We start from the raw sequence: 13,455 nt of genomic DNA, 5'->3' as shown, positions 1-13,455 counted from the left end.
CAGAACAAACCATCATTATACAATAACTTGCCTAATTAACCTAACCTGCCTAGATAACCTAATTAACCTAGTTAAGCCTTTAAATGTCACTTTAAGCTGTATAGAAGTGTCTTGAAAAATATCTAGTATATAGGGGGGGCTAATTTTATGTGATATTAATATTCTTTAATATGAGAGCCTTATATTACATTGTTTTGCTTTTTAAAATGCAGTGTAATCCTGTAATGGCAAAGATGTATGTTAAGCTCAAAAAGCATTCCTTATTGTTAAGGAATTGACGGCATATACTGCTTAAAATGCCTTGTGCAAATCAAGGTTTTGAGAGTGCTTTTTAAAACATGGTACAATTTAGATATTTTTAATAAACATTTTTGAACAATTTAAAGAGAGACTTCACCCCGAAAAAAGAAAATTATGTTATAATTTACTCGCCCTTTACTTCATTCAGGCGATTAATTTATTTCTTCTGTTGAACAAAAAAGAAGATATTTAAAAAAATGTTGGTAACCTGTAACCATCGACTTCCATAGTGTTTGCTTTTTCCGCTATGGAAGTCAATGGTTACATCTTCTTTTGAGTTCAACTGAAGAAAGAACCACGAGTTAGGTTTGGAACCACTTAAAGGTGATTAAATAGTGAGCATATTTTCATTTTTGGGTGATATATTCTGTCTATGCATCCTTGCTGAATAAAATATTTATTTTTAAATTATTAGTTTAAATTGATTAATTTCTTTTTAATTATTCCTGTTGGACACACAGAAGTTTGCCTGATTTAATATACCTTATTAATGTGTTTGCAGATATACTTGTATAATAAATAAATATATAAATTAAAGCACACCAGGCTTAGTGTGTCCATTTACAATGATTTAACCTTAATCTATTTCCTGTATGCCTTTTTGTCTCCAGGCTGTGGTCCTGCAGCAGGACACGTTCATCGAGGACCAGCGTCAGGCCCTGAGCGAGCGTACCCCATCCCGGCCCTCCTCTCGCCCTCCATCACTGGTGGAGCAGGAGAAGCAGCGCAGCCTGGAGCGCCACCGACAGGACGCCGCCGCTCTGCTCCGCCAGCAGGCGGCTCACGCTGAGGAGAAGAAGCGCAAGGAGAAGGAGTGGGACGTGAAGGAGCGTGAACTGACCGACCGCGAGGTGCTGCTGCATGTCAGGGAGGAGGAGGTGCGCAGGCGGAGCAGAGAGATGGAGGAGGCGCAGGTCCAGCTCCAGGGGCGCAAGGAGGACTATCAGAAAGATCTGGAGCGACTGAGAGATGCTCAGAGGAAGCTGGAGAGAGAGAGAGAGCAGATGCAGAAGGAGATGGAGAGAGTCGAGCACCTGAGAGAGGTCCAGGTAAGACTTTTTAAAGGGATAGTTCACTTGTAAAGGACAATTCTGGCATCGTTTACTCACCCCTTTACTTGTTTCAAACCTTTATGAGTTTCTTTCTATTGTCGAACACAAAAGAAGATAATTTGAAGAATGCTGAAAACCTGTAACCATTGACTTCCGTAGTATTAGTTTTTCCTGCTGTTTGGGTCTATTTAAGACCAAAGTTGATGGAGAAGCATCAAGATTTTGAAGTAAAAACTCCTAGAGAAATAGAATTCTAAATGAGCAAAGAGTAATCTTTAACTTCTGGAGTATTAGTATTTCCTGCTGTGGAAGTCACAGGATTTCAGCATACTTCAGAATATCTTCATTTGTGTGAGACAGAAGAAAGAAACTCATAAAAGCTTGGACCATAAACCACTTGAGGGTGAATAAATAGTGAGGACTTTTAGATTTTTGGGTCTCTTTAAGACCATAGTTGATGGAGAAGCGTCAAGATTTTGAAGTAAAAGGGGTTTACTGACCCACAGAAGTTCCTAGAGAAATAGAATTTTAAATGAGCAAACAGTGAGCATGGCTTGTTTTTTCCACCGCGTGCTGAATGGATGTTGTAAAGTAAGCATGTAGTAAGTAGTAAAATGAAGAGGGAGTGTGCTGGGATGTCCATGGAAACAGCTGAAAAAAATGAAACTATTTATTTTGGTTAACAAGCACAAATTAATATTAAATAAGCAATGAATACAGTGATACTGGGTTGAATTATGTAATAATTATAAAATAATTAAACATAGAAAACAGAAATAATAAAAGATTTAAATAAAATAGCCAAACTCTGAACAAACAAAAAATGTATTTAAACGAAATACAATAATCAGATTTTTAAAGTAATAAAAAAGTAATACACATAATTAAATGAGTACATTCATAAATAAATGTGTACTATAATGAAAGGAGAAACCAGTTTTTTTCAGTAATGATGTAATTTAGTTCACCTCAAAATGAAAGGGTACTCACTATTTCTCAATTTCTTAACTCACCATTCTCAAATGTTTCAAGTAGCTCTGTTGAACTCAAAAGAAGATATTTTGAAGAATGCTGAAAACCTGTAACCATTGACTTCCATAGTATTCATTTTTCCTGCTGTGGAAGGTTTTCACAGGATTTCAGCATTCTTCAGATTATCTTCTTTTGTGTTTGACAGAAGAAATAAACTCAACAACAAGAAACAAACAAGATTCATATTTCATAATAAACAGAAATTTAATCAAAAAATGAAATTGATCAAAAAGTATTACAAAAACTAAATAAACTGTAATAAAAGGGAAAATCTGTTTTTAAAAAGTGATGATGTAACTTATTTTACCCCAAAATGAAAATGTACTTGCTGTTTAATCACCTTCAAATGGTTCAAGTAGTTCTGTTGAACTCAAAAGAAGATATTTTGAAGTATGGAGGCTGGAGAGAGAAAGAGCAGATGTCCATGTAAAGGTTGTCACAAGCCCTAGAAAAAAGGTGTTCACACTACAGGTTAGTAGTAAGCTAAGGTAATGTTAATTGCATAATGCAAATCTTACATTTATGCTAACGAACAAACAAATGATCAAAAGAAATATCTTAATGCAATTAAATTCAAATATATAACATTTTAAATTGGTGTGTACTTTAAACTTTAATTATGTACAATTAAAATGATTAAAATCTTTATTTCTGGAGTCATCCACCAAAATTTTGCGGTTCAGGCCACGTTTTGGCACCGGTACTGTTTTAAAAGTATTAATTAAGGCAAGTCATTTTTCTTTTTTAAATATTTCCCAAAATGATGTTTAACAGAGCAAGGAACTTTTCACAGTATTTCCTATAATGTTTTAAATGAAAGTCTTATTTGCTTTTTTTTGGCTAGAATAAAAGCAGTTTTTAATTTTTTAAAATCATTTTAAGGTCAATATTATTAGCCCCCTTGAGCAACTTTTATTTTGGATTGTCTATGGAACAAACCATTGTTATACAGTGACTTGCCTAATTACTCTAACTTACCTAATTAACCTATTCACTTTATTCTTCGCCGACGAGCGGGCGCAGCCATTTGAATCTTTTTGGCTTGAGACTTCCGGTCTCATTCACTTCCATTCATTCTTAGACATTAAAAACTGCTTGTTTTACTGTTTGATGTTGCAAACTGTTATTTTCTGATTATATTATTCTACTTGGTCTGTATAGCCATGCAAACATTTGTTTTCTGCCGTTTATTATTCCTAGTCATTTCTCCCATATGCGACTGAATCAGAAGATCTAAAACAATCAAGAAAACAGGCGCACTTCAGCATTTTAGAATAAGGTCAATAGTTAAGCCTTTAAATGACACTTTAAGCTGAATACTCTTATCTTGAAAAATATCTAGTAAAATATTATGTGCTGTCATCATGACAAAAAATAAAATAAATCTGTTATTAGAAATGAGTTATTAAAACTATTATGTTTAAAAATGTGTTAAAAAATTATTTTTTCCATAGAACAAATTGGGAACAAGAATATATAATAATTATAGTAATTCAGGAGGTGTGTATGTGTTTTTTTTCATGACTAACAGAAGTTATATAAAACTTCCATTACAGTCTAGAAATAAACATTCATTCTCTGACAGACTGACCTATGATATTGTGTTCTAACATCTCTTCTGGTTTGTTGTCCAGGCTCGTCTTCATCGCACCCCATCCAGCACATCCGAGGATTCGCTGAAGCTCCACAGCAGCAGCTCCATTGAGCGAGAGGCTTGGGAGAGCGAGTTATCGTCGAGTCCCCGGAAAAACTCTCTGTCTCGCATGGACTCCAAACAGAAGAGCCGCAGCCTGTTCTCTCTGGGTGGAAAGAGTCAGAGCACAGAAGGACAAAACCAGATGCCCACACGACTGCTTCAGCTGGCCACATCCAAGGAGAAGAAGGACAAGAAGAAGAAGAAGAGCAAAAGCCAGACTCCTCAGGATGCAGGTAAACACACACAAACACACACACACAAACACACACCACATCACACAAGCTAATTTAATAGAGATCATGATAAACAATTGATTCAATTAGTCTGCAAAACCACTGCTGCCACATCCGTTGTGACTGGAATTGGTAACAAGTTCTCTGTCGCAGAACATCACACATTTATTTCTGGTAAATGTGAGAGACTGCAGGCAAGAAAAAACATATGGGTTTTTCATGCACCTGTCAGTTTTCATGTTTTGGCCTTTTTGGATTTTCATAAAGTGTTTTTTAAAGTTTTTTAGACTGCTAAAGAAAACATCTAACATACTTTTAAGTCTTGTGCACACCAGGATGCCTACCACTCTTTCATAAAAGCAGTGTTTTTTAAACATTGAAACATGAGTTGAATGAACGTGCCAAATTACGCCGACAGTAGCTGAGGCTCAGGGAATTACAGAAATACCTCATTATACAAGATGGCGCTACAAACACTCAGTAGTACTGTTGCACAGCAGTAGCAGCCAGCTGTTAAAAACTAGCCTAGAGCATCATCTGCTGTTAAAAACTAGCCTAGAGCTCCATCTGCTGTTAAAAACTAGCCTAGAGCTCCATCTGCTGTTAAAAACTAGCCTAGAGCATCATCTGCTGTTAAAAACTAGCCTAGAGCTCCATCTGCTGTTAAAAACTAGCCTAGAGCTCCATCTGCTGTTAAAAACTAGCCTAGAGCATCATCTGCTGTTAAAAACTAGCCTAGAGCTCCATCTGCTGTTAAAAACTAGCCTAGAGCTCCATCTGCTGTTAAAAAACTAGCCTAGAGCTCCATCTGCTGTTAAAAACTAGCATAGAGCATCATCTGCTGTTACAAACTAGCCTAGAGCTCCATCTGCTGTTAAAAACTAGCCTAGAGCATCATCTGCTGTTACAAACTAGCCTAGAGCGCCATCTGCTGTTAAAAACTAGCATAGAGCATCATCTGCTGTTAAAAACTAACCTAGAGCATCATCTGCTGTTACAAACTAGCCTAGAGCTCCATCTGCTGTTAAAAACTAGCCTAGAGCATCATCTGCTGGTAAAACTAGCCTAGAGCATCATCTGCTGTTAAAAACTAGCCTAGAGCATCATCTGCTGTTAAAAACTAGCCTAGAGCATCATCTGCTGTTAAAAACTAACCTAGAGCATCATCTGCTGTTAAAAGCTAGCCTAGAGCTCCATCTGCTGTTAAAAACTTGCCTAGAGCATCATCTGCTGTTAAAAACTAGCCTAGAGCATCATCTGCTGTTAAAAACTTGCCTAGAGCATCATCTGCTGTTAAAAACTAGCCTAGAGCTCCATCTGCTGTTAAAAACTAGCCTAGAGATCCATCTGCTGTTAAAAACTAGCCTAGAGCATCATCTGCTGTTAAAAACTAGCCTAGAGCTCCATCTGCTGTTAAAAACTAGCCTAGAGCATCATCTGCTGTTACAAACTAGCCTAGAGTGCCATCTGCTGTTAAAAACTAGCCTAGAGCATCATCTGCTGTTAAAAACTAGCCTAGAGCATCATCTGCTGTTACAAACTAGCTTAGAGCTCCATCTGCTGTTAAAAACTAGCCTAGAGCATCATCTGCTGGTAAAAACTAGCCTAGAGCATCATCTGCTGTTAAAAACTAGCCTAGAGCATCATCTGCTGTTAAAAACTAGCCTCGAGCCCCATCTGCTGTTAAAAACTAGCCTAGAGCTCCATCTGCTGTTAAAAACTAGCCTAGAGCATCATCTGCTGTTAAAAACTAGCCTAGAGCATCATCTGCTGTTAAAAACTAGCCTCGAGCCCCATCTGCTGTTAAAAACTAGCCTAGAGCTCCATCTGCTGTTAAAAACTAGCCTAGAGCATCATCTGCTGTTAAAAACTAGCCTAGAGCTCCATCCGCTGTTGAAAACTAGCTTAGAGCACCATCCGCTGTTAAAAACTAGACTAGAGCATCATCTGCTTTTAAAACTAACCTAGAGTGCCATCTGCTGTTAAATACTGGCATAGAACACCATCTGCTGTTAAAAACTAGCCTAGACTGACTTCTGCTGTTAAAAACTAGCCTAGAGTGCCATCTGCTGTTAAAAACTAGCCTAAAGTGCTAGGCTAGCTTAGAGCATAATCTGCTGTTAAAGCTAGCTTGAAGTGTTGTCTGCTGGTAAAACTAGCCTAGAGTGAGCGCTATCTGTTGTTAAAAACTATCCTAGACTGACATCTGCTGTTAAGAATTAGCCTAAAGCTCGATCTGCTGTTAAAATCTAGGCTAGAGTAGAGCGCCATCTGTTGTTAAAAACTAGCTTAAAGCGCCATCTGCTGTTAAAATCTAGCCAAGAACACCATCTGCTGTTAAAAACTAGCCCAGCCTAGAGTGCCATTTCTTGTTAAAATATAGCCTAGCATGTCATCCGATGATGAAAACTATCATAGAGTGCCATCTGCTGTTAAAAACTAGCATAGGGCTCCATCTGCTATTATCTTGGAGAATCATCTGCTGCTAAAAACTAATCTAGAGAACCATTTGCTGTTAAAAACTAGTCTAGAGTGAAAAACTAGTGTAGCCTAGATTGCCATTTGCTTTTAAAAACTAGCCTAAAGTGCCATCTGTTGATTAAAAACTATCCTAGATGGCCTCATGCTATTTAAAAACTAGCCTAGAGCGTCATCTGCTGTTAAAAACGGAGCTCAGTCAATTCCAGATAGATTATCATTGCATTTTGAAAATCTCTGAATCAACACAGAATTGATTTCTGGAATGTTTTTTTCTCTACCGCTGTAGTCAGCAGGATGGCATTTGCTTCAGAAAAAAGTGTGAATAATTGACTAGTGATTTGTCTTGTGTATCTGTCTAAGTCTGTGTTAATTTCTCAATTCCTGCGGTTTGTTTTGTGTCTCCAGCTTCACATCTGCTGCCTCTGACGGAGCCGGCTGTGGATGGAGAGATCTTCTTCTGCTGACTTTTACCCATCATCCCTTCTGTCTCCTGGAATCTTGATCAGATCATGTAGGAAGTCACCCTAAGTGCCCTCTTCACGGTTCGGCAGAAGCAGTTTTGCTCCGACGATCTCTTTATAGAGTAATGAATCTCCCCAAACCCCAAATTCAAAAGAAGAATAAGGAATAATACTTGGCTTAAACCAAATGAAGCCTGTTTTGGGGTTGCTTTGTGCATTTTGACATTATTTTAATAATAATTTAACACTTTTATTCTCAAATTCTCATTACTGTAATGTAATGTACTGTAATATAGACCTATACAGACACACACACACACACACCATAGAGTGTTTATATACCATAGTAAATTCATTCATTTAGCTTCGGCTTAGTCTCTATTTCAGAGATCACCACAGTGGAATGAACCGCCAATTATTTCGGCATATGTTTCACGCAGCGGATGCTCTTCCAGCTGCAAACCAGTACTGGGAAACATCCATTGTCACTCATTCACACACATACACTATGAACAATTTAGCCTACCCAATTTATTTATAACCATCTACTTTCTTGCTGTGAGGCGATTGTGCTACCCACTGCGCCACCGTGATGCCCCTACTTATTTTTTATAATATTTAACTAATATAAAAATTATGCAATTATTAATATTATTGAATTAAATATTAAATATAATCAAAGTAATTTATCCTTTTTTTTTTCTTTGAAGGTTAATTTAATTTTCTTGTTTTTGTTTTTAAAGTAAATTTTTATCAGGTTATTGTTATAGATCTTAAATTATATACAAAAATGATAGTTTTTTATATAAAATATTCAATAGTTTTTGATGATAGTTTTTTATATAAAATATTGATTTTTATATGAAATATTCAAATCTAATAGCTGATGTTTTCAAATATAAAACAAATATTGAGGGAAAAAACATTACAGTAATGAGAATCAATAATAATTTTGTATTATTTCTATACAATGGAACAAAAACGATCAATGAATAATTAGATTTTTACATTTTTGAGGATCATGGTAGAAGTATGGTATAATATATTAATTGTTTATCGTATAATATGTAAATTGTCATGAAAATAATGTCAATGCACATATACATATGAAGAGTTCAGATGCAAAAACCTCTAAATGCCATCTGAAATTTCCGTTAATAATGACAATTTGTCCCAGCCTCCTTTGTTTATGTGGAAATACTTCACTTTAAAGACCAAGAAAAGGACTTAATCTTTGCCATAAAAATTATATTACTCAACATACACACAGGAGCCTGATAAAAATGCTCATTTAAACAGAAAAATTTCAGATGGCATTTAGATGTTTTTGCATCTAAACCAGGGGTGGGCAAACTCGGTCCTGCATAGTTTAGCTCCAACTCTAATCAAAAACACGTGAACCATGCCAATCAGTGTCTTCAAGATCACTAGAAATCTATTAGCAGGTGTGTTTGATGAGAGTTGGAGTTAAACTGTGCAGGACACCGGCCCTCCAGGACCGAGTTTGCCCATCCCTGATCCAAACCCTTCAACTTTATCCAACTTTTAGGAACAACAAATAATAACTTGACTTCTAGTTGATCATTTAGTATCAGAAGTGGGCCTCTAGAATACGCTAATTTTACCAAATAAAATATGATCATGACCTAATTTTGAAATTGAATAATTGAATCAGGACAGTAAAGTCTGACTTTGTTTAGACAAAAGTCTTGTCACTTAACAGAAATAATGTCCAGTATACAATATGAAGTCATGGTGCTGTGGAAAAAGAACGAATATTGTGTATGACTCCCATGACGTTGGAGGACTGCATCCATACATCTCTGCAATGACTCAAATAACTTATTAATCAAGTCATCTGGAATGGCAAAGAAAGCATTCTTGCATGTCTCCCAGAGCTCATCAAGGTTATTTAGATTCCTATTTAAAGCCTCCTTCATCTTACCCCAGACATGCTCAATAATGTTCACATCTGGTTACTGGGCTGGCAAATCCTGCTTTCAGGAACTTTGATGTGGAGGCTGAAGTATAGGAAGTAGCGCTATCCTGCTGAAGAATTTGCCCTCTCCTGTGATTTGTAATATAATGGGCAGCACAAATGACTTGACACCTCAGGCTGTTGATGTTGCCGTCCACTCTGCAGATCTCTCGCACTCCCCCATACTGAATTTAACCCCAAACCATGATTTTTCCTTCACCAAACTTGACTGATTTCTAAGATTATTGGGTCCTTGTGGGTTCCAATAGGTCTTCTGCAGTATTTCTGAAGATTGGGATGCAGTTCAACATATGATTCATTTGAAATATCTGCCACTTTTCCAACTGATCAACTACAAGTCAAGTTATTAAATGTTGCTCTTACAACTGGGATCAACAGCAAGACTTTTGTCAGGTAGTGAGAGAGATAGACGGAGAGATTCAATTCTTTTACATGCACTTGCATTCAAGCTTTATGAGATATTTATCGGATTTTTTAATATAATGTATAGACTGTCTTGAGTTTAATTTTTTGCACTCATTCATAAATCACCACCAAAAAAAAACTTAAGATAAAAGAATTATAGTTGGCCAACTGAAGGCTATAAGAACCTTTGGGCTTATCGCACACAAGAATGACAATTTAAAAATTAATCTGGAGTTTTAACATTTAAACTGATGCGGACGAGAGAGCAGGTGCTTTTCCATTTCCCCTCATGTTTTCTATTTTAGGTTCTCGACGGGAGTCCCGTCTTTGAAAAGCCATCGAGCACTTTAACACCATCCACACGCCACCGAGATATGACAATCAATTTTTCATTAGCATTCCAAAGATAAAGCCTTGAGGACAGTTTTTGTGGGAACGTTGTATAACAAGCCAATGCATTTCATTCTCTAATCCTTCAGAGTTTAATACCTCATGACTTGAGGAAGGAAGAGCTGTAAATACTGTATTAATCGTAGATATTTTAAACTACCTGCTGGACAGGTACAGGGAATAAACAGGATCAGAACATATTACAAGATACAGTACAAACGTCATCAACAATACATTTCACACCCCGTTTTTGCACTCAAATGTCCAATTATTTCATCAGCATCATCTTATAAGCCGTCTTATGTAGACATTCTGTTAGTCTGATATTGTTTGGAGTTATTTATTAGTACAAGAACATTGTTGTTAAAATACTACATGCTCTTAAAGGGACAGTTCACCCAAAAATGAAATTCTGTTATCGTTTATTCATCCTCTGCTTGTTTCCGAACAGGTTTCTTTCTTCTGTTGAACACATACGGATATAACTTTGTTGTAAACAATAGCCATTGACTTCTGTGGTATTTCTATTTCTAAAATGGAGGTCAATAGCTGCCGATTTCCAACATTTCACAAATTATATCTTGTTGTTGTAAGTTAGTCTGCTATAAATTACATTCAAAAAAACAACTGTTGACCAAAGTGCTGTACAAAAGAATAAAAAAAAACATCCTCAAATACGTAGAAAAGAATAGATAAACGAAAATAAAGATTCAATAAATGAGAGACCTCAATAAAAATATGACTTAAGCTTAGGTTTAAACAAAGACATAGATAATAAACTTCTATGATTTGGGGATGATGCTAACATAAATAAAGGCATAAAGGAACTAGCAGCGGGTAAATAAACATTTTTGAGTGAACTTTCCTTATTTTTAAGTCTATTTTGTGCAGGTTTACGTTACAATTTTGTCCTGCACTGACTAAACTTCTCCACACGAGGGCAGCAGAGTCGCGTTTTCGTGTTCTGCTCCTCCGTGGATTTACATAAGCTCTCGGAGATGATGTCAGAGGAGACACGGTGACGCAGTGCAGGAATTATGATTTCTTCATATGCATAAAGTGGAATTATTGGTTCATAATTGAAGGAAAACGGTGCCTAAGGCCTATACAGAGCTTTCAGCGACACTTTTGTCCTCAGGAACAAACATGGCAAACGCTATTCAGGCAAATATTATTGACATTGTGCATAAATAAAATAAATACAAATAAATTAAAGTCATTTAGCCTTAAAGAAATGACGCTGTGCACTAAAATATAACCTGGCATTTTCTCAGGAGTTTAGTGTCATGTTATTCATCGTTGTTGTACAGTGAGGTACATGTGTTTTCTTGCTATATAAAAGGAGCTAATGTTGTGTACATATCTTGTGTAACATGTTTAAATGTAAAGTGTTGTTTCATTTGTGATTCATTTTGTAAGATGTGTTTTGTCAGATGTAAGATGTATTTATCCTCGTCTTGATGCAGGAGATGCAACATTGTCATCAAATTAAAACCTGTTGCAAAACAAATGTATGACTTATGTTTATTTTTTTACTTTTGTTTTAATCTGTTTAATGAACTGCAGATTTATTCGTTCGTTTTTAAACGTGACTTTAAGAGTATGATCATGCCTTTATTTAAGAATTTAAGAGATTGCCACTGCCCACACACACTTTGCTTAATTTGTCTACATAACTTCTTATATACATTTTGTTAGCAATTTTTTATATGCTAAGCCTTGAAACGTCACACAAACTATTAATACAAATTCAGACACAAACTATATCCAAGACCATTGCAAAAAGTGCAAAAAAACACATCCAGAAAAATAAAATACATGAAAATAAAAAAGAAAATAAATAATACTATAAATATATTCAGTCATTCATGTATTCATTCATTCATTCATTTTGTTATTGGCTTAGATTCTTTATTATTCAGAGCTTGCCACAACATATATATATATATATATATATATATATATATATATATATATATATATATATATATATATATATATATATATATATATAGTGCACCCCTCACAAATCTCTTATTTTTAATTAATATTCTTTATAGGAAGCTATACAATATTATATTTGTGCATATACATTGGATTAGTCAGTACTTATCTATAAATCTGGAGCTTATCTAAAAAAATAACTTGCGATAGCAGTCCAAAAAGTAGTAAAGCCAAATTTATGTTATAGAAAAATATTAAATACAAATTAAAAAAGAGAAAAAATCAAGAAAAGCAAAAAAAAAAAAAAAAAATGTAATTTTGTAGGTTGTAATTTATTTTTTTTGCTATATTTTGCTTGAATTCAATTGTATCATTTTTCAATGTCTAAATATGTTTGGTGACTAAAATGTTATTTGAATAAATATTTCTGTTTTATAAATCTGTTTTGTTTCAATGCACTAATATATAATGCCTATTCACTGAGAAATTGATACAAATATTCATTTATATATATATATATATATATATATATATTTATATATATATATATATATATATATATATATATATATATATATATATATATATATATATATATATATATATATATTAGGGATGGGAAGATTAACCGATATGTATCGATACGCGGTCATGTGCGTGCACGATGCGAGTGCATCGGTAGAGCAGCAGAGAATGAATAAAATTTTGGAAGCAAATCGAGATGCATCGGTTTTTGCGAGATGCATCGGTTTTTCCAAGATACAACTTATACTTTTAATATAGAATGTATTTTTTTTATTTATTAACAAGTGTTGTCAAATGTTTTTGGTGCATAATTTAATCGAACTACATAAAGTAAGCCTTAGCAACGGACTTGCGGATGTGTACACTTACACTACAACTCAGTGTATCAGGTGTGCGGATGAAGCTAGTGGTGCGCCCTCAGAAAGCGCAAGAAGCAAAACAAACATTTTATTCCCCAATGAGTTCTAAACCTAAAGTATGGCAACATCATGGATTTAAGGATGGACGACTTGACAGGACAGATGCAATTTGCAAAATGTGCCGCGCATCTGTAAAATACACGGGCAGTACGACTAATCTGAAATCTCACTTGAATCGGCGCCACGGTGTTGTTGTGGAAGCATCTTCCAGTGTTCCTGCATCCCCGGTTTCCTGCACTGCCTCAACTGTAGCTACCAGCTCCAAAAGTAGTGAGAAAAGCATTGCAAGTTTTTTTCCATGCGCAACAGTTTTGCGCGCTCTACGCCAATAACGGATGTTATTGCATTGTTCATCTGCAAAGATATTCAGCCTAGTGTCACGGAGAACGAAGGTTTTAAACACCTCCTCCTGTTAATTTTTATTTAATTATATTTTTATTGGACTGTTGTTTACAGTGACAGTGATGTTTCAAAGCAGCATAACACTGCTAGTTCACGACTTTAAGTTTTGAATATTC

The 13,455-nt window shown here is 35.4% G+C and overlaps 1 protein-coding gene across 10 annotated transcripts in view; it reads left to right on the top strand.

The window, feature by feature from the left end:
- Positions 1 to 8,829, top strand: part of akap13a (A-kinase anchoring protein 13a) — a 96,076-nt gene extending 87,247 nt beyond the window's left edge. For all 10 annotated transcript variants that reach the window (XM_087260648.1, XM_087260646.1, XM_087260643.1 and 7 more), the window contains 3 exons: positions 912 to 1,349; positions 4,019 to 4,313; positions 7,200 to 8,829. In XM_087260648.1, the coding sequence (XP_087116774.1) occupies positions 912 to 1,349; positions 4,019 to 4,313; positions 7,200 to 7,258 (792 nt within the window). In that variant the 3' untranslated portion in view covers positions 7,259 to 8,829. The remainder of the gene's footprint in view (positions 1 to 911; positions 1,350 to 4,018; positions 4,314 to 7,199) is intronic.
- Positions 8,830 to 13,455: the final 4,626 nt, after the last annotated feature.

This window comes from Danio rerio, chromosome 7, assembly GCF_052040795.2.
Source record: "Danio rerio strain M-AB ecotype USA chromosome 7, GRCz13ab, whole genome shotgun sequence".
Lineage (NCBI taxonomy): Eukaryota > Metazoa > Chordata > Actinopteri > Cypriniformes > Danionidae > Danio > Danio rerio.
The sequence above is the reverse complement of the archived record's forward strand: the minus strand, read 5'-3'. Positions and strand labels throughout refer to the sequence as shown.